Raw genomic sequence first — 21,248 nt, forward strand, 5'->3', positions numbered from 1 at the left:
CTCTCACCACCGTTCGTGGGTAGTAGCAACATTAATTAGAGGGGCCAAGCCCTGGCAGAATTCTTGAATACTAACGACCTAATAACATTTAATAATGGTAACACACCTACCTTTGTTAATAGGATTAGGGAGGAGATTTTAGATGTGACAGTCTCCATGGAGCAATCCTTAGCAGACCATCCTTACATTAGGTTTAAAATAGCACGGCCAGCGCCGAATTCGATAAGCTATCGGAATAAGTTGAAAACCAATTGGACAAAATTCGGAGGACTACTCAGAAGAAGATTTGGGCAAGATAATTTAGATTGTCTAAGCATAGAAAACTTTGACGACAATGTCAACAGGATTACGACTGCACCAGTGGGGTCTTTCAAAGATAGATGTCCTCTTCTGGAAATGAAATCAGCCCCACAAAAACCTGGATGACAGGAGAGATTCGTAACATTGGGAAAGAGGTCCGCTGAGTTTATAACAGAGCACGTCGTAAAAACTCCGGCTCAAGGAGTACAATAAAACAAACAGAGCGGCAAAACGTGCCTCCTGGAAGCTTTTCTGACACCAGGTCGATAGCGTTAATGACGATGCCAAGATGAGAAAGTAAAAGCGTGCTAAGTTCGGCCGGGACGAATGGCCTCCACCATATATCGCATTTGTCGAGTTCTTTTCCCGGTGTCTCCTTTTAGGCAAACAAAATTAAGGAAAGGATAAAAGAACAAATTTGCTAGGCTATTGGAGCTATATCAAGTTATGGTCACATTCGCACCATAATGGAATGAATGTTGGAGACCATAGTAGAAGTTATTGTGTAAAATTTCAGCCAAATCGAATAAGAATTGCGCCCTTTAGGCGCTCAAAAAGTAAAATAGGGAGATCGTTTTATAGGGGAGCTGTATTAGGCTATAAACCGATTCAGACCATATTTGACGCGTATGATGAAGGTCATGTTGTTCAAATTTCACCCAAATCATATAATAATTGCGCCCTATAGAGGCTCAAGAAGTCAAGATCCCAGATCGGTTTATATGGCAGCAATATCAGGTTATGAACCGATTTGAACCATACTTTGCAAAGTTGTTGAAAGTCATAATGAAACACGTCATGCAATATTTCAGCGAAATCAGATAAGATTTGCGCCCTCTAAAGGCTTAAGAAGTCAAGATCCCAGATCGGTTTATATGACAGCTATATCAGGTTATGCGCCGATTTCACCCATACTTGGAACAGTTGTTGAAAACCATAACAAAACACCTCGTGCTTTGTTATGATCGGATAAGAATTGCGTCCTCTAGTTGCTCAAGAAGTTAAGATCGTTTTATATGACAGCTATATCAGGTTATGGACCGATTTGAACCATCCTTGGCGCAGTTGTGACGAAACACGTCACACGTTTCAGCCAAATCGGATAGGAATTGCGCCCTCTAGAGGCTCAAGAAGTGAAGACCCCAGACCGGTTTATATGACAGCTATATCAGGTTTTGAACCGATTTGAACCATACTTAGCGTTGTTGTTGGAAGTGATAAAAAAACACCACGTGCAAAATTTCAGTCAAATAGGTCTAGAGAATATGGACCGATTTGAACCATCCTTGGCGCAGTTGTGAAAGTTGCGACGAAACACGTCACATGTTTCAGCCAAATCAGATAGGAATTGCGCCCACTAGAGGCTCAAGAAGTGAAGACCCCAGATCGGTTTATATGACAGCTATATCAGGTTTTGAACCGATTTGAACCATATTTAGCGTTGTTGTTGGAAGTGATACCAAAACACCACGTGCAAAATTTCAGTCAAATAGGACTAGAGACTCAAAAAGTCAGTTTATTTGACAGCTATATCAAAGCATGGACCAATATGGTCCATTTACAATCCCAACCGAAAAACCTATGTGGAGATCCAGATCGTGAGATTCCTATTACTGAAAGGAAGAAAGAAGGAGGTCAGTATAGCTTTTGGTATCATAACGGGACCCATAGGAGTACTAGCTCACTTATGCATTATCGGTGCGGCAAGTGATAGCATGTATAGGGACACAAGGAAACAATACCAGACGTGAACCAACATGGGGGAGTAGTATGGAAAACAATTAAGGATTTTGTTAGTAGCATGGCATTTCTAACATAAATATCTTTTCTCGATGTTACTTTTAGTTTTTGGAGCGCACAACGATTACTGGCTTAGGTGTAGGTCCATAGTGGCTTGGGGCGGATTAATATCTGCACCCTCTTTTCAACCTAACCTAACCTACAATGGAACCGTCATGGTCAATTTATTCGATAAACTCAACATTTTCATTATGGTAAGTACACGAACGAACAACGTCTGCAATTCATAGAAAATTATTACCAAAACTCGGAATCGGTGACCATTAGTTTTGGAGTAAAAACATATTAAGTGACAAAACACATTTTTGGCTTAATGGGTTCGTCATAAAGCAAAATATGCGTTATTGGTCAGGTGGACATCCACATGTACTTCTCGAATCAACACTACATCCACAAAAAATAACTGTTTGGTGCGGTTTGCAAGCCGGCGGCGTCATTGGGCCATACTTCTTCGTCAACGTTGCCAATCGTAATGTTACCGTGAATGGACAATGCTACCACACCGTGTTTACTGACTTGTGGTTTCAACTCGACGGCGCGACCAGCAACACAACACACATTAAATCGATTCATTAAAGAGTAGGTTTGATGAGATTGATATTTCAAAAAATGGCCCATTATCTCAAGATTGGCCACCTCGTTTGTGCGATTTTACGCCTCTAGACTATTTTCATTGGAGCCACGTCAAGTCATTGGTCCATGCCAACAAGACGAATACGTTGGAAGAGCTCAAAGCCAACATTGAAACGGGAAATAGCGACCGTTTCATCTGAAATGTGTGGCCGAGTCATCGAAAGTTGGTTTCAACGTAGAGGCAGATGCAAACGTGCTCGCGGTGGCCATATAAACGAAGTCAAGTTCCATTCATTAATGTTTTGATTGTACTTCTAGTCAATACTAAAGTTTTTGAAATATCTCAAATGGTTTGCGTTTTTTTAAAACCAAGTAAATGCGTGCTAAGCTCGGCCGTGCCGAATCTTAGTTACCCACCTCCATGGATTCCTCTAAAAATGTGTCTTTATTAACTCAGTTTGTATTTGAATTATTTTATAGTAATGAAATCGGGATTTGGTTGCGGCTGCTATGGTCTTAAGTAGTCATATCGAGGAATTAGTATTTAAGGGCCCTATATCAGTACATAGACAGAAGTCTTTGTTTCAAATTTCAGCCAAATCAGGTGAAAATTGAGGCCCCTAGCAGCTTAAGAAGTCAAAACTGGCGATCGGTTTATATGGGGGCTATATCAGTATATAGACCGATTCGGATTATAATTGGTATGGATGTAGGAAGTCAGAGCAGAGATCTTTGTGCCAAATTTCAACGAAATTAAATGAAAATTCAGGCTAGAAGCCTCAAGTCAAATCCGGGAATTAGTTTATATGAAGGGTATACAGTTTATTGACCGTATCGGTCATCATACTCAACTATGAAGTTGGAGGTCAGAACGGAAGTCCTTGTGCTAAATTTGAGCCAAATCGGATGTCAGTTTTCATCCGAACCCCTAGAGGCTCAGGAATTCAAATAGGGGGATCGGTTTGTATAGGGGAAATATAAGTTTATAGACCGATTGGAATCATACTCGGTACTGATGTGGGAAGTCCTTGTGCCAAATTTGTAACAAATCGGTTGAAAACTGAGGTATCTAGGAGCTCAAGTAGTCAAAACTGGGGATGGAGTTATAAGGGAGCAATATTGAAATCTATATCGATATGGCCCATTTGCAATCCCCAATGACCTACATTGATAAAAGGGCAAAACTTGAAGCGGATACCTTTATTCGTTTGAACGCTATCGTGATTTTGACAGTCGGACATGGCAAACGGAATGACTAGGTGGTAGGTATAACAAGTAAAAACGTGCTAAGTTCAGCCGAGCTGAATCTTATATACCCTTCACCATGGATCGCATTTGTCGAGTTCTTTTCCTGGTATCTTTTTTTAGGCCAACAAAGGATAAAAGAAAATAATTGCTATGCTGCTAGAGCTACATCAAGTTATGGTCTGATTCGGACCATAATCGAATTTAATATTGGCGACCATTGTAGACGCATCAGACCGATTTACAGACCGATTTATCAGGCTGTAGGCCGGTATATCAGCCTATAGACCGATTTAGACCATATTTGACACGAATGTTGAAGGTCATGGGGGGATCCTTTGTACAAAATTTCAGCCAAATCGGATAATAATTGCGCCCTCTAGAGTCTCAAGAATTTAAGAGCCTAGATCGGTTTATATGGCATCTATATCAGGTGATGGACTGATTTGAACCATATTTAATACAGTTGTTCGAAGTCATTACGAAACACGTCATGCTAAATTTGAGCCAAATCGGATCGGAATTGCGCCCTCTAGTGGCTCAAGAAGTCAAGACCCCAGATCAGTTTATATGGCAGCTATATCAGGTTATAGACCGATTTAAACCATATTTGGCACAGTTGTTGAAAATCATAAAAAACAACTTACGCAAAATTTCAGCCAAATCGGATAAAAATTGTGCCCTGTAGTGGCTCAAGAAGTCAGGACCCCAGATCGGTTTATATCACAGCTATAACAGGTGATGGACCGATTTCAACCATACTTGGCACAGTTGTTGAAAGTCCTAACAAAATACATTATGCAAAATTTCAGCCAAATCATATAAGAATTGCGCCCTCTAGTGGCTCAAGAAGTCAAGACCCCAGATCGGTTTATATCACAGCTATATCAGGCGATGGACCGATTTGAACCATACTTAACACAGTTGTTCGAAGTCATTACGAAACACGTCATGCTAAATTTGAGCCAAATCGGATCGGAATTGCGCCCTCTAGTGGCTCAAGAAGTCAAGACCCCAGATCGGTTTATATGGCACCTATATCAGGTTATGGACCGATTTAAACAATATTTGGTACAGTTTTTAAAAGTCATAACAAAACATATTGCGCAAATTTTTATTCAAATCATATAAGAACTGCGCCCTCTAGTGGCTCAAGAAGTCAATATCCCAGATTGATTTTTATATGCCAGCTATATCAGGTTATGGACCGATTTAAACTATATTTGGCACAGTTGTTGAAAGTCCCAACAGAATACATTATGCAAAATTTCAGCCAAATCATATAAGAATTGCGCCCTCTAGTGGCTCAAGAAGTCAAGACCCCAGATCGGTTTATATCACAGCTATATCAGGTGATGGACAGATTTCAATCATACTTGGCACAGTTGTTGAAAGTCATAACAAAACACATTTTGCAAAATTTCAGCCAAATCGTATAAAAAATACGCCCCCTAGTGGCTCAAGAAGTTAAGACCTCAGATCGGGTTATATGACAGCTATATCAGGTTATAAGCCGATTTCGTCTATACTGAGCACAGTTGTTGGAAATCATAACAAGACACCTCCTGCAGCCAAATTTCAGCCAAATCTGATACGAATTGCGCCCTCTAGTGGCTCAAGAAGTCAAGATCCAAGATCGGTTTATATGGCAGCTATATCAAAACATGGACCGATATGGCCCATTTACAATCCTAATCGACCTACACTAATAAGAAGTATTTGTTCACAATTTCAAAAGCCTAGCTCCATTCCTTCGAAAGTTTGCGTGTTTTCGACAGACAGACGGACGGATTGACATGGCTAGATCGACTTAAAATATCATGAATATATATACTCTATGGGATGGGTCTAAGACGAATATTTCGGAGAGTTACAAACAGAATGACGAAATCAGTATACCCTCCCCTCCTAGGGTAGTGGGTATAAAAATGTTGCCCCGTCTTTATTGGAAACCTCGACATTACTTCAAATCAAGCACTGTGTAAAGATCGAACCAAAATTATGGCTGCTGTGCTGCCGTAATATGGCATGTCGGATGAATATATGTATATGGCAGCTATATCTTAACCTGAACCAATTTTTTCAATAGCGTTCGTCCTTGGGCCAAAAAAATGACTTGGGTCAAATTTTATGATAGTTGGACCAGTTGATCACAAGAATACATGGACAAACAGACAAACACATGGTCGAACTTGGCTATTTGGAATCCGAAAATTATTCTAGGCCGATCGGTGTACTTGTCAATGGGTGTGGCGCTTCTCCTACTAAGCCTTGCAAACAATTGCACAAAGTTTTAATACCCTGTTCCACAGTTGTAGTCTAAGGTATACAAATAATCCAATTTCGAATGTCGTGACACCTCTTAGTACTTACTCTTTACAAGTTGGATCATTGGTTTTGAAATATCCAGCTATTCCAATACCTGCACAAAATTCATTAGCATCAAGGGGTGGTGGCAGTGTGGTACTAGAACTTGTTGTGGTAAATTCTGTGGTGCTTGAGCTTTCTGTTGTAGTTGGCTTTGGTGTTGTAAACACACTCAAGCATGACGGCTAAGATATCCAACAATTATGCATAATAGTTACAAAATTATCCAATAAATGCGAACCTGGTTTGTCTCATAAGGTACACAAAGTTCTTGTGAGTGGATATTGCAAACACGGCCCTCTGGACAGTGCATTTCTAATATCGCATGGCCGCTACAAATACCAAAAGTAGTTTGAGTCAGACAGGTGAATAGGGCTCCATTATTGCAATTATTGCAATTCTCTTCATAACATATGGGAGTGAAACCTTGTGCGGTTAGACGACATATTTGGCGATCAGTAGTGCAAACGCTGTTGGGTGGACACGGGGTAATGGTTGAGGTTATTTTTCCTAAAAATCATATGGGAAAAAATCAAGAGCAACTATTGCAAATGTAAAAGATATCGAACCTAAATATTTGGAAAAGGTCCCATATTAACTCAATGAATCGATTCAAATATGTACCTACCATCATAACATATGGAGAAAGTATTCTCATTGCGACATGCTGCATTATTGGAGTCCAAACAAACTTCACAAAGACCCACTTTCGAAGCGTCACTAAAGCCAAGAACGATCAAAAACTGGGAAGTATTGGGAAATCAAAATTTGTTTGGGTTTAAAATATCACAAACACACTATAGTTACGCTGCAAAACTGTGACATTAGGTCTCATAAATACCAATGAACGCTCTCTTAAATCCAATAGAATCTGTGGTTTGTCCTTAGAATTTGAAATAAAATTTTTTAGGCCAATGATTCACACAATGTTCTGTTTTTCCGACACTGTCTGCGTCTCAGTTAATGAGTTAATAAGAATTGCCTACAAAATTCGTATAACAAGAAGTTTTGCTCAGTCTGTGTTTATTTGATGTATATTATCATATAAAGATAGCTAAAGCGATGCATAAATGCTTAATCCACGACCTTGGTATCTTAACTAAAATTTGATATTATCGTCGGTTGGGAGACATGAGACTGATGTAGCATAAACAAGTGATAGCAGAAGTAGGTTATGCTCGATGACAGTGAGAACAAATTTTTACAATAATACTTGAGGCAAAGAAAGATTGACAAAACCGACCGATATAATACCCTATACCTCTGCTTTAGATGGATTTCGAGTCCATATCGGCTTATAGACACATATGAAATCTTCCATGCACATTTTTGAGAAATTTGGACTATTGATTGAGCGATTTTTACTATAGCCTAGCACATACCAAATTCAAGTTATATAAGAATACTAGCTGACCCGTGCCCGCTCCGCTGCGCCTTCTTTTACTTTATATGGAACAAAAGTTTCCTTGGAATATTTATTTTCGACAATTAAATAACTTTTAGTGAAATACCATGCTAAGAAAATAGTATATCGCTTGACTAAAAGTTTAACAATATCAGTGCCTTTATCTGAATCCCATATGATTTTAAGTTTGGATGTAGGTGTACTCCATTCTTAAAATACTTTATTTCAGACCGATATTCTCATGATGTCTGATTAAGTGGTGTTTTCGGGGGAGAGGTAATGGTTAGAGTTGATGCCTAGAACTCACCCAGATACTTGGCCCTGAAAAAATATCAGCATCGTGCTCTTCTCTAAAATACCATTTATTTAAACCCCATATTGCCATTGGCTTAAGAGGAGTTTACAGGTTGAGGCGTCCCCCAAACACATGGCCTCAAAATAGGTTATCAAATTCGTTTTCTAATCTCAAATACCTTTCATTTGAGCCACACATTGGCATGGTCGAAAAATTTTAACCCTTTGGGGAAGGGGTGATGCCCTCAAAACATGGTCCTACATTTGGATATCAAATTCGTATTCTACTCCCAAATACCTTTATTTAAGCCCCCTAGTGCGATTGTCACTAAAAAATTGCTGGTTGTGGGGTATTTTGGGAAAGGGGTAGACCCCCAGATAATTGGTCCCAAAAATGGGTATCAATTCTTGCTCTAGCCCCCAATACCTTTCATTTAAGCTCCACATTGGCATGGTCGGTAAATATGCCAGATTTAGGGGTGTTTTGGGGATTGGGGTGGTCCCCCAAACACTAAGCCCGGAAAATATATCAGCAACGTGCTCTATTCTCATATATCTATATATCATTTATTTTTACCCCATATTGCTATTGCCCTCAAAATTGGGCAACAAATTCGTTTTTCTTATTGCAAAAGTCAGCAAATATGTCCGGTTTTTCTTTTCCCGAATATTGATATCAAATTCGTGCTTTACTCCCAAAGACCTTTGATTTGAGCCCCATATTGCTATGGTCGTAAATTTGTCCCCTTTGGGGGATGTTTTTGGTGAGAGGCGGCCCCCAAACACTTGGTCCCTTATTTGGATATCAGATTAGAATTCTACACTTTAATACCTTTTATTTAAGCCCCATATTCCCATGGTCAGTAAATAAGTCCAGTTTGGGGGTGTTTTGGGAAAGGGGTGGACCCCACAAACGTGGTCCCACATTTGGATATCAGATTCGTATTCTACTCGCAAATACCTTTCATTTGAGTCCCATATTGCCATGGTCGGTAATATGTTCGATTTAGGGGTGTTTTGAGGCTTGGGGTGGTCCCCCTAGCACTTGGTCCGACAATTGAATATCAGATTCGTTTTGTTATCCCAAATATCTTTCATTTGAGTCCCATATTGTCGTGATTGGTCAAAATATATGTTTGGTAGGTTTTAAGGTGGGGCAGCCCCCCTAGGTACCCCATCCGAAATTTGGGTACCAAATTTTTATTTTTAGGGTACTTTATGAGAACACACAAAATTTCAAGGCCTTACAAAAGAAATGACGATCTTAGTACATCCCTATCCTATGGCTGTGGACATTTAAAATCATAATGAAATTCTCTTTTGTTCTAAGCATCAAATAGAAATTACCTTTGCATTCTTCAGCCGGGCTTAAGATTTTCTGCTCTCTCATAGGTCGTACAGTAAAATAATGTCAATATTCATTTTAATAAAAATGCTGTGTGCATTCTAAAGAGGGGGAAATTAATCGGCCTTCGAAGAAGATGAAGATTTTTCCTCCCTCATTGGTCCAAAAGTAAAATTAAGTCAAGAATATTCTTATATATAACAAGTAAAAGTGTGTCCGAGCCGAATTTTGTATACCCTCCACTATGGATCGCATTTGTCAAGTTCTTTAAATGACTTTTTCGAATAGATAAACACCAGTCATAGAAAAACCTCTAAAATTTCAGGCAAATCGAGTTATAATTGCGCTCTCCAGAGGCTCAAACAGTTAAACTGGAAGATCGGTTTATATGACAGCTATATAAGGTTATATACCGATTTAGACCATACTTTGTTGTTGGAAGTTATACCAAAACAACATATGCGAAATTTCAACCATATTGGTTAAGAATTTAGCCCTCTAGAAGCCCAAGAAGTCTAATCGAAAGATCGGTTTATATGGCGGCTATATCAGGATATAGACTGATTTAGAGCACACTTAACACCGTTGTTGAAGGTGGAAATAAAACATTTCGTGCAAAATTTCGGCCAAATCGGATAAGTATCGCGCCTCTAGAGGCTCAAGAAGTGTGTTCGGGAGATCGGTTTATATGGTGGCTATATCAGGTTATGTTCTGATATAGATTACACTTGACATAAATGTTGGAAGTCATAGCAGAATTCTTCAAGTAAAGTTTCAGCAAAATCTGATAAGATTTGCGCCCTCTAGACGCTCTAGAAGTCAAGACCCAATATCGGTTTATATGGCAGCTATATCAAAACATGGACCGATTTAAACCATACTTAGCACCCTCTAGAGGCTCAAGGAGTCAAGACCCAAGATCGGTTTATATGGCAGATCGAAACATGGACCGATTTGATCCATTTACATTCCAAATCGAAAATGTAATTGTGCAAAATTTCAAGCTGCTAGCTTTACTACTTCGAAAGTCAGCATGATTTCGATAGACAGACAGACGGGCGAACGGACGGATAGACGGACGGACATGGCTAGATCGACTTAAATTGTCATGGCGATCAAGGATATATATACTTTATGGGGTCTCAGACGCATATTTCGAGGTGTTACAAACAGAATGACGAAATTAGAATGCCCCCATCCTATGGTGGAGGGTATAAAAACGGCTGAACCGATTTTCTTGATCTCGGAGATGGGAGGTGCGAATTAGGGCAGCCGCCCCCCCCCCCCCCCAAAACCAACCAAATATATATATTAAACAATCGAGATAATATGGGACTCAAATGACAGATATTCAAGATTAGAAGACGTATCTGATACCAATTGTCGGATCAAGTATGTGGGGGACCACCCCAAAACACGCGTAAATCGGACATATTTACTGACCATGGCAATATGGAACTCAAATGAAAGGTATTTACGAGTAGAATAGGAATCTGATATCCAAATGTGGGACCAAGTTTTTGGGGATCCCCCCCTTTCCCAAAACACCCCCAAACAGGACTTATTTACTGTCTATGGCAATATGGAGCTGAAATAAAAGGTATATGAGTGTAGAATTCGAATTTGAAATCCAAATGTGGAACCAAGAGTTTGGGGGCCCGACCCTCCCCAAAAACACCCCAAAGATGACAAATTTGCGACCATAGCATTATGGGACTCAAACGAAAAGTCTTTGGGAGTAAAGCACGAACCTGATATAAATTTTCGGAACAAAGTGTCTATGGGGCCACCCCACCCCCATAACACCACCCAAATAGGACGTATTTGCTGACCATTGCAATATGAAGCTCAAATAAGAGGTATGTTAGAGCAGAACACGAATCTGCGTTATCTGCACCGTAGCGCAGAGGTTAGCATGTCCGCCTATGACGCTGAACGATTGGGTTCGAATCCTGGTGAGACCATCAGAAAAATTTTCAGCGGTGGTTTTCCCCTTCTAATGCTGGCAAAATTTGTGAGGTACTATGCCATGTCAAACTTCTCTCGAAAGAGGTGTCGCACTGCGGCACGCCGTTTGGACTCCGCTATAAAAAGGAGGCCCCTTATTATTGAGCATAAAACTTGAATCGGACTGCACTCATTAATATGTGAGAAGTTTGCCCCTGTTCCTTAGTGGAATGTTCATGGGCAAAATTTGCTAAAAATTTGCATTTACACGAATCTGATATATATATTTTCAGGGCCAAGTCCCTAAGTGGGCGCTCCATCCCTGAAAACACCCCCCGAACCGGTCATGTTTGGAGACCATGGGACTCAAAAGAAAATTATTTGGGAGAAGACCACGAATCTGATATAAACATTCGGGACCAACTGTCTAGGGGTCGTCCCATCCCCCATAACAAACGCCAAATAGGATGTATTTGCTCACCATGACAATTTGGCCTTAAATTTCGGACGTATTTGCTGACTTTTGCAATAAGGGGTTTAAATTGATTAAATTAAATTATTTAATCAAATGTAAGGAATTGGGGAGTAGAGCACAAAATTGATACCCATTTTCAGGACTAACTTTATGAGTTTCGAGCCCTTCCCCAAAACACCCCACAAACAGCAATATGGGGCTCAAATAAAGATATTAAATTTAGTTAAAGGGCCTAATTTTACTCTACATATCAAACTTCTGTCAAACTAGCAAAAATTAAAGCTTATAGGCACCGAACAAGGATGATTGAGAGACCGGTTTACATGAGAGCTATATCAGGTTATCGAATGATTTGGACTGCATTTGGAACAGTTGTTGGACGTACTAACAGAACACCGCATGTTAAATTTCAGCCAAAATCGTCGAAAATTGCGGCTTGTAAGGGCTCAAGAAGTCAAATCGGAAAATCGGTTTATATAGGAGACCGGTTGTAGACCGATTCGGACCGTACTTGACACAGTTATTGGAAGTCATAATAAAATATTCTGTTCAAAATTTCAGCCAAATCCGACGAAAATTGCGGCTTGTAAGAGCTCACGAAGTCAAATCGGGAGATCGGTTTATATGGGAGCTTTATCTAAATCTGAACCGATATGACACATTTGTAATCCCCAACGATTTACATCAATATTAAGTATCTGTGCAACATTTCAAGCGCCTAGCTTTACGCGTTCGACCGCTTTCGTGATTTCATGGCTAGATCGACTCAGAACGTAGAGACGACCAAGAATATATATTTTATGGGGTCTTAGATGAATATTTCCATGTTTTACAAATGGAATGACTTGATTAGTATACTCCCAACTTATGGGGGTGGGTATAAAAACGAAGAAGAAAACACAAAACGGATCCCTCCATGTTGACGGCCCCGCAAACGTTTTAAGGACCATGATTTGCGTATCTGCACCTGGAATGCACTCTCTATAAAGAGTGCGAACATTGATTCGGATCATTACCTTGCTGTAGCAAAGGTTCGCACCCATCTCAGTGTGGCGAGAAAAGAACGATATGACACTGCACAGAAGCTGGGCATTGAAAAGCTGCATGCACAACAGATGGTAACGGCAAACTCCACTCGACCGACCCAAGTGCTTGATGAAAGCACTCCTTCTCCCGATAATACAACGGCGCTGTCATAATCCATTGTCCACACCATGGAAAATGCCGCGAAAACCCTAGTTGGGTACCGGAAGCCACTCCCAAAGAACCCAAGGTACGACAAGAGTGTCGAAATGCTACTGAAGCCCAGAATACGGCATACAGAGCGACCCTGCAATCAGTAACAACGAGCCAGTTGAAGGAGATGTATAGGGAGTATAGGAGAGAGAGAGGAGAAAAGTCTATTCCGCAGAAAGAAAAAAAGGAAATGGAAATACGTGAGTGCGAGCGTATTGAGATGTACAGAAGTTAACATTAAACATCAATCCCATGGCTTTGATACAGGCACATTCTCGCGCAGAGACAAAGTAGGAAATCTGGTAACTGACACAGACAGTGTGATGGGGATATGGAAAGAACATTTTACCGAACTGCTAGTGATCGACGATAGCGGCGAAGAGGATACCGCAGAACCAATGCCTGATGATGGTATAGCATGTTCACCTCCTTGTCAGAATGAGGTCCCGATAGTTGTAACCCGACTGAAGAACAACAAGGCAGCAGGAACCAACGGGTTACCCGCTGAGCTATTTAAGACCAGAAGCGACACGCTGATAAGGCGTATGCATCAGCGATCTGGCTAGAAGAACGGATATCCGATCGCACGATCTAGGCGGGCAATTGACCGGTGCCGAACGTAAAATAAAATGTTCACCGAACTCGCGTCTCAATAAGTCCATTGTTACGTGTGCTGTGTGGCAGATGGCACCGTCTTGTTAAAACCACATGTCAAACTCTTGCATTTTGGGCAAAAAAAGTTGAATATCATCTCACCATAGCGCTCACCATTCACAGTTACGTTACGATTTGTATCATCTTTGAAGAAGTACGGTCCAATGACAGCACCAGCCCACAAACCGTACCAAACTGTGACTTTTTCTGCATGCATTGCTAGCTTTTGCAATGCTTCTGGCTGATCTTCATTCCAAAATTGAGAATTCTGCTCATTTACGTAACCATTGAGCCAAAAATTAGTTTCGTCGCTGAAAACAATTTGAACCCGATGAACTTTCGCATTTTGACAATAAAATTCAATAATTTGCAAGCGTTGTTCGTTTGTAAGACAATTCATGATTCAATTATAGAACGAACTGAAGATGTTTGACAGTGAAACAAAAGACGAAATGTGCGTGAGCTGTTTAAATCAGTGTTGCCAAAAAGATAATAGCTAAAAAATCACCCTTTAGTTACTGCAGCCTTTGAAATAATCGAAAGAGAATCAGTGAAAATAGGTCTGGCAGTGATATGGAGATAAGACAAAATGGTTGGTATCAACTTCCAAAACACCTTGTCCAGCCGATCAGGTAAAGAAAATAGAGACCGTTGGGAACCACAACTTTGAGATAGTCTGCGACTTTATCTACCTCGTCACCGCTGTAACTGAAACGAATGACTCCAGTTTTGATATAAAGCGAAGAATAATACAGGCATATAGATGGTACTTTGGATTAAGAGGCAGTTTAGAAACAAGGCCAACTCTCGACAGACGAAGAACACATTATACTACCCGTGTTGTGTTATGGTTCCGAGGCATGGGTACTTGTGAAAGCAGACGAGAAAGTGCTGGGAGTGTTTGAGAGAAAGATTCTTCGTAAAATATATAGACCAGTTTGCGTCAATGGAGAAAATAGGTGTCATATGAATCACCAGCTGTATGACAATGATAGCATAGTTACACGCATCAAAATACAACGGTTTCGTTGGCTAGGTCATGTTGTCCTAATGGTTGAAGATGCTCTAGCAAAGAAGTCTTTTGAAGGTTATCAAGGTGGTACACGCAAACAGGGACGATCAAAAGCCCGATGGAAAGATCAAGTGGTGAGAGACACCTTAAAACTTGGTGTCAGAGATAATAGAATAAGCGCAGAAGATCGAGGCGTTTGGAACACTGTTCCACGTTCGGCTAATGGGACAAATGTGCTGTCATAGCTGATCAAAGTAAGGAAATTAAGGCTAATAAACGAGTTTGTCCTAAGAGGCCCTAAAAGTAAAAACCAGGAGATACGTATATATAGGAGTTATAGGAGTTATATATAAATCGATTTCTATGAAATATACCAATGATCAGTTGAGTCATTGGGGGTTGTTTGGTGTCGCTGTAAATTTAGTTAAAATTGTATATCTTTTCTATGGAAACAAAAAAAAACTCCCAAACATTTTGGGATATTTTCATGATTTTTATATTAAAAATAAAAAAAAAATCCAATTTAATTCAAAATCTATTTTTTATTCAAAAATAATCAGTCTTTGGGTTGTATCGCGCATCCGTAAAAGAATCGTTTAAAAATGTACTACCATACAACTGGAGCTGGGGCAGCAGCGGCATACGCCAAAGGTGATGAATAAGCGAAAGGAGCAGCGTAGGCGAAAGGTGTGGCATATTTAGCAACAACAGGAGCAGCTGCGTAGGTAGCAGCGACAGGGGCAGCAAAAGTTTTGGCAACAACTGGAGCGGCGAAAGCAGTGGCTACGGGGGCAACTGCCCTGGCAACAACTGGTGCAGCTACACGAGCCACTGGGGCCACAACTGGAGCAGTCGCAATGCCATTATAGTTGCGAGCAATCACTTGACTACTGGTGGCTGTGACAAAAGGAGCAGGAGCTGCAGCAACTACGGCAGCCGGAGCAGTATAAGCCAAAGGTGCACTAATTAAACCAGGCTTGGCAGCAGCACTGGCAATGACAGCAAGGATAACGACGGCCTAATAAAAAAGTACCATTTTACAAAAATCATATTCATCCTTAGAATGATATAAGACTTACGAATTTGAACATTTTAATTGATTATGGGTTACAGTTGTAGAGCACCAGAAGTTTGTGTGGTTTATGTTTAAAACTCTACCGCAATACCCTATTTTTATACTTCTTAAGATGATTGCCATTTCAATGCGATTAAATTCAAGCAGACGACTTTTGATTCATTGCTGGCTGGACAAATACTTGAGTGTGGCTTCGCAGACAAAATTGTTGTGTATTTGGTCTAAGTATTTATATTAGCCTCTATTATGTCTTATGGCCAATACGTGATTCGATTTCTAAATTTGGAGAGAATATTCGGTTTTGTATATAAGTTAGAGTGATAGTGACTGCATTTGCAATCAGGGACTTTTGAATGCTCAGGGTAACATTTAATCATTCGTGTGAATAACGGTGAAAACCCACTCGAGGGTTATATACGGGACGGGAATGCATTATCTGGGACTTGTTAAAACTCTATACAAATGTGGCTTTGGTATAGAAATAAAATAGTTTATATTTCGTGCAATTCTTGAGAACATTTTTCAGTGGATAGTATTTCCTCTATGCTAATGCAAATGCTTGATCGTACAATCGTCCGTATATGATACGATCTCAATGCCATCTGGAATGGAGGATAGGTAGAGGTTAAACAGTGCCGGAGATAACACCCCTCCTTGGATAACTCCCCGTTTCACACTACGGTGTTTCGATTTCTAATCCCTAAATTCCACAAATGACTGGCGACCACACAGATAATTCGTTTCATGCCTGGCTGGACATGTAGGCGCTGTCCTCAAATAGTTTGGCATGCCTTCGATAGGTCCAGTGCCACGAGGACCGTCCTATCACATGGCCTTGGCTGATTGAAGTCACGGCAAATGCGTGCCGTGATGGCATGCAAAGCAGTTGTTGTGCTATGCAGAGTGCAAATGCAAGCTTGCCCATAAACATTCCATTTAGGAACTGGGGCTAACTTTTCACAAATCAATTAGTGCTGCCCGATTCAATTTTAAGCTCAATGATAAGGGACCTCCTTTTTATAACCGAGTCCGAAAGGCGTGCCGCAGAGCGACACTTCTTTGGGGAGAAGTTTTTACATGGCAAAGTACCTCACAAATGTCGCCAGCATTTGGAGGGGATAACCACCGTTGAAAAATGTTCTGATGTTTCTGTCAGGATTCGAAACCAGGCTATCAGCATCATAGGAGGACATGCTAACCTCTGCGCTACGATGGCCTCCAGTGTTGTGCTATGAAGTCTTGGAAACCCCTTCTGATTATAGGAGAATGGAAGTTCTCCAACGAAACTCGGGAGCAGTAGCCTTTCAAGTTTATTGGCTAGTGGTGGGAAAAGGAGATCGGTTTGTACGACTCTCTCTTACTCGGCTGCAGTAGCGGGATCACTCTGCCCATCTTGCAGACATCGTGCATTATAAGAGAGTTTTAAAGACAGGTTGAAGACAGTTGTAAGGTACTCGACCCCGGTATTTCCAGATACTTCAGCCTCAATGTAAAGACTCCGCCGGGGCCCAACGCCTTGGATGACTTGGTGTCGCGGATGACAGTTGCAACTTCGTCCACGGTAAATTGTGTGGGTTGTCTATCGGTACGGAGAGCACGGATACGACAAAAGACTCTTTTCCTTGCCCTTTCACTCTCGGGATGCACAATAAATTGATGGTTAAACAGCCAGGGGCATATTTTCAGATCAGTCACAGCTACGTCGCCAAAAGTGACTGAGGTCCTGCCATCCCTTCTACCGGGGGTTCGAGAGTGACTTAACGGTAGGCCACAGCTTGCCTACACTACACAAATTCCGCGTAAGTTCGCTGACTACCCTGTTTAATTTCAGTTTCAGCTAGATGATTCTGGGTGTGAGTGAGGTCCTTGCTCGTCTGTGAGTACCCCTGCCTGCGCCGGGAAATTGGACCGGTTGCTGCGTTAATGATGTCTCAAAATCGGCCTTCTTCTGATTGATAAAACATATGGCGATCAAGGTTAAGAAGTTCAAGGTGGTCGGTCAATGGTGAGTATCATGGGAGGTGATCTTTTCCCAAAGAAATGACATCTTGCCAGGGTACGTCACTCAGGGGATGCAATGTCTGGCCACCTGCTGCACCTCCTCGTAATCCTAGTGGGGGCATCTTCATTCACCGTGCGAAACGTGGAGCCTTCAATCTGCTCTGCCAAAGCTATGCCCCGCTTGTCCGTTACCTAGGGGTCAATGCAATGAGGTGTGATGCTAATTAAAAACGATAATGGCCTGACTGTAGGCCACTTAAGACGGGCCTGTGAAGTTGGCCGTTAATTGGGACACAACAACCAACCGGCGGTATGTACACTTTGTATAGCTCTATCACGGCAGTACTTGACGGTGACCCATGTAGGGGTCACTAGCGCCAGGCGCAGGCGAGATGGGTCTATACTGCACGGAATGGTGTATCAAGAAGGTCAATCCCCCACTTCCACTCCTTTAGCGATCCTTTCGTAGCACATTGTATCAGTGACAACTGTGCAGGCTTCAGGTCAGCTTTGTCTTCCGGATCGTCTCTTCCGACTCATAAAATCTACCATCTCGTCGATCTTACCTCGGAGACCATTGCAACTCAATTGTAAGAAAGATACACTTGCCGGCACTGGCCTGACAATATTTAGGCTGGGGTGTTGCTGTTACGTGTATTGCCGCACGGAAAAGTTGAAAGAGAAACATACTCCGATGACGAGGACGCCGAAGGCGACGATGACGACGACACTTGTGTCCCACTGCTGTCTACGTTCGCACAATACCTTGCACCATTTTAAATGCGACAATACTGCCGTAGTGACGTAAGGCCAGGGCAAGATCGGAAATGCACTCACCTCATGCACCGGTTAAACCTCACCGACACCGACCGATGATGGAGGCGGTTCTGGCAAATCGAATAGAACTAGGGTCCGTTTTATTTTTTAATCCTGGTTCGGACCAGAAGCGTGCGGAGAAAACACTCCGGAATGTGCCTCTCCAATGATGAAAAAAGGATTAATATGTACACCGAGCCGGCAGCCCTTGCCTATGAAGGAATCCATCGGGTCAATCCGGTACGTAGAACCAGCTGCCTAGGGCGGGTTTGTGGGCGTGGTTTAATGTGTCGGAAAGAGAGACCTGATCCGATATGTTGATACAAGTTTGGTAATCTTCTTTCAAATACCTATAATTTGAGTTTTGGGTTAAGAGGAGAGTCCTCCTCCCTCCCGATATTAACAAATTATATAACCTACTAGCTGGACAGGGCCCGCTCTGTTGCGCCTTCTTTAACGCTTTAATATCTTTTTAGGGTGGGGACACTTCGCCCTGAATATGGATATCGAATTCGTGCTAATGTAGCCTATGTCCGCCTATGACGCTGAACGCCTGCGTTCGAATCCTGGCGGAACTTCGGACAAAATTTAAAGCGGTTATCTCTTCTTAATGCTGACTATCTTGACCTGAACGCAAATTTTAATGTCATATTTTTAATCTACCCCCAAATATCTTTCATTTGAATCCCATATAGCCATGGTCATCTGATATGCCCATTTTGGGGGTATTTGGGGGTGGGGCGACCTCCGATTACATGGACCTAATTTTTACAGAACAAACAAGCAAACCGAGTCTCATATAGCCATGATGTCCATTTGGGGCTCTTTTGGGGGGTGGGGTGACCCCCTACACTTCAATTTAATTTTGTATGCCAGATTCGTAATCTTCTCCCGAATACCTTTCATTTAAGCCCCATATTAATATTAACGACAAATTTGTCTACTTTTAGACAATTTGAGGTTAGGGCAACTTCCTGGATACTTGAACCCAATTTTTTATACCATATTCGTGTTCTACCTTTCAATACCTTTCATTTGATATCCATATTGTCTTAATCGGTCTACTTGTGATTTTGGGTGGTATTTTTGGGGTAACGGGGAGGGTCCGCCCCTTCCGATATCAACAAATTATAAAGCGTATTTTTCCTTCCTGACCATATTCGTAATCTACTCCCGAATACCTTTGGAAGTTCAAAACAGTCATTAAGCTAGGAACTATTTGTCTAAGTATTGTGTATTATCAGGTAAATTGTAGTCAATATCGTCTTTATAATATATTGGGTTGCCCAAAAAGTAATTGCGGATTTTTCATATAGTTTCACAGCTTGTGACTCTGTAATTAAAAAAAGTATATTTGATTAAAGTTCATTCTAAATTTTATTAAAAATGCATTTACTTTCTTTTAAAAAATCCGCAATTACTTTTTGGGCAACCCAATAGTTTGGTAGTATAGTACACTCAACGAAATTTGTTATTCAAATCAGCAAAAATGTTTGCAAAAACAGCAGTTTTTGTCTGCTGAAAATGGGAAAGGAGAGATTTCTGCTGTTTTAGGAAACATAGGGCTGCTGCATTAGCAAACATTTCGGTCAGCTAAATCAACAAACAAAATCTGCTGTTTTAAGTACAAAAATCTGTTTTTTTGTTTTTTTGTGCCTCTTACATGTTTTGATTACTTTAGGCATTTTTTCGAATTTTTTTTTTTACAAATTTTGTTGGGAGAGATGTTTTTTTTTTTCAATTTTTGGAATAATACTGTATGAAACTACCTGATCCATCGATTGATATAGATTTGGAAATGTGGCTGAGGTCGCTCGCATTTTTTCTTATTGCTCTACTAAAGTATTCGTGGCTGGCATGGCCTTTTGTTTCTAAATTTAAAGAAAAATGATTATGGAAAGCATACATTCAGTGGTAATTATAGACATCCACTGAGACACACATTAACATTTGTATTTAATTTTTTATACCCTCCACCATAGAATGGGGGGTATACTAATTTCGTCATTCTGTTTGTAACTACTCGAAATATTAGTCTGAAAGCCCATAAAGTATATATATTCTTGATCGTCGCGACATTTTATGTCGATCTAGCCATGTCCGTCCGTCTGTCTGTCGAAAGCACGCTAACTTCCGAAGGAGTAAAGCTAGCCACTTGAAATTTTGCACAAATACTTTTTATTAGTGTAGGTCGGTTGGTATTGTAAATGTGCCATATCGGTCCATATTTTGATATAGCTGCATTATAAACCGATCTTGGGTCTTGACTTCTTGAGCCTCTAGAGGGCGCAATTCTCATCCGATTTGACTGAAATTTTGCACATAGTGTTTTAGTATAACTTCTAACTACTGTGCTAAGTATGGTTCAAATCGGTCCATAATCTGGTATATCTGTCATATAAACCGATCTTGAATCTTGACTTCTTGAGCCTCTAGAGGGCGCAATTCTTATCCGATTAGAATGAAATTTTGCACCACGTGTTTTGTTACGATATCTAACAACTGTGCCAAGTATGGTTCAAATCGGTCCATAACCTGGTATAGCTGTCATATAAACCGATCTTGGGTCTTGACTTCTTGAGCCTCTAGAGGGCGCAATTCTTATTCGATTTGAATGAAATTTTGCACCACGTGTTTTGTTATGATGTCCAACAACTGTGCCAAGTATGATTCAAATCGGTTCATAACCTGATATAGCTGCCA

The 21,248-nt window shown here is 40.9% G+C and overlaps 2 protein-coding genes across 2 annotated transcripts in view; both read right to left on the reverse strand.

Annotated features, from left to right (window-relative positions):
* LOC106088126 (uncharacterized) overlaps positions 1–21,248 on the reverse strand; it is a 527,532-nt gene that overhangs the window by 8,397 nt on the left and 497,887 nt on the right. The window contains exons 4-7 of the mRNA XM_059370442.1: positions 7,084–7,267; positions 6,914–7,028; positions 6,527–6,795; positions 6,292–6,470 (exon numbers count right to left, since the gene is read on the reverse strand). Coding sequence (XP_059226425.1) covers positions 6,292–6,470; positions 6,527–6,795; positions 6,914–7,028; positions 7,084–7,110 — 590 coding nt within the window. The 5' untranslated portion in view covers positions 7,111–7,267. The remainder of the gene's footprint in view (positions 1–6,291; positions 6,471–6,526; positions 6,796–6,913; positions 7,029–7,083; positions 7,268–21,248) is intronic.
* LOC106095540 (cuticle protein 70, isoforms A and B-like) lies at positions 15,261–15,752 on the reverse strand. The gene is made up of 2 exons (XM_013262770.2): positions 15,733–15,752; positions 15,261–15,671 (listed from the first exon to the last, which is right to left on the reverse strand). Exons 1-2 carry the CDS (start codon positions 15,742–15,744, stop codon positions 15,261–15,263), a joined length of 423 nt encoding a protein of 140 aa, XP_013118224.2. The 5' UTR covers positions 15,745–15,752.

This window comes from Stomoxys calcitrans, chromosome 1 (genome assembly GCF_963082655.1).
Source record: "Stomoxys calcitrans chromosome 1, idStoCalc2.1, whole genome shotgun sequence".
Classification (NCBI taxonomy): Eukaryota; Metazoa; Arthropoda; class Insecta; order Diptera; family Muscidae; genus Stomoxys; species Stomoxys calcitrans.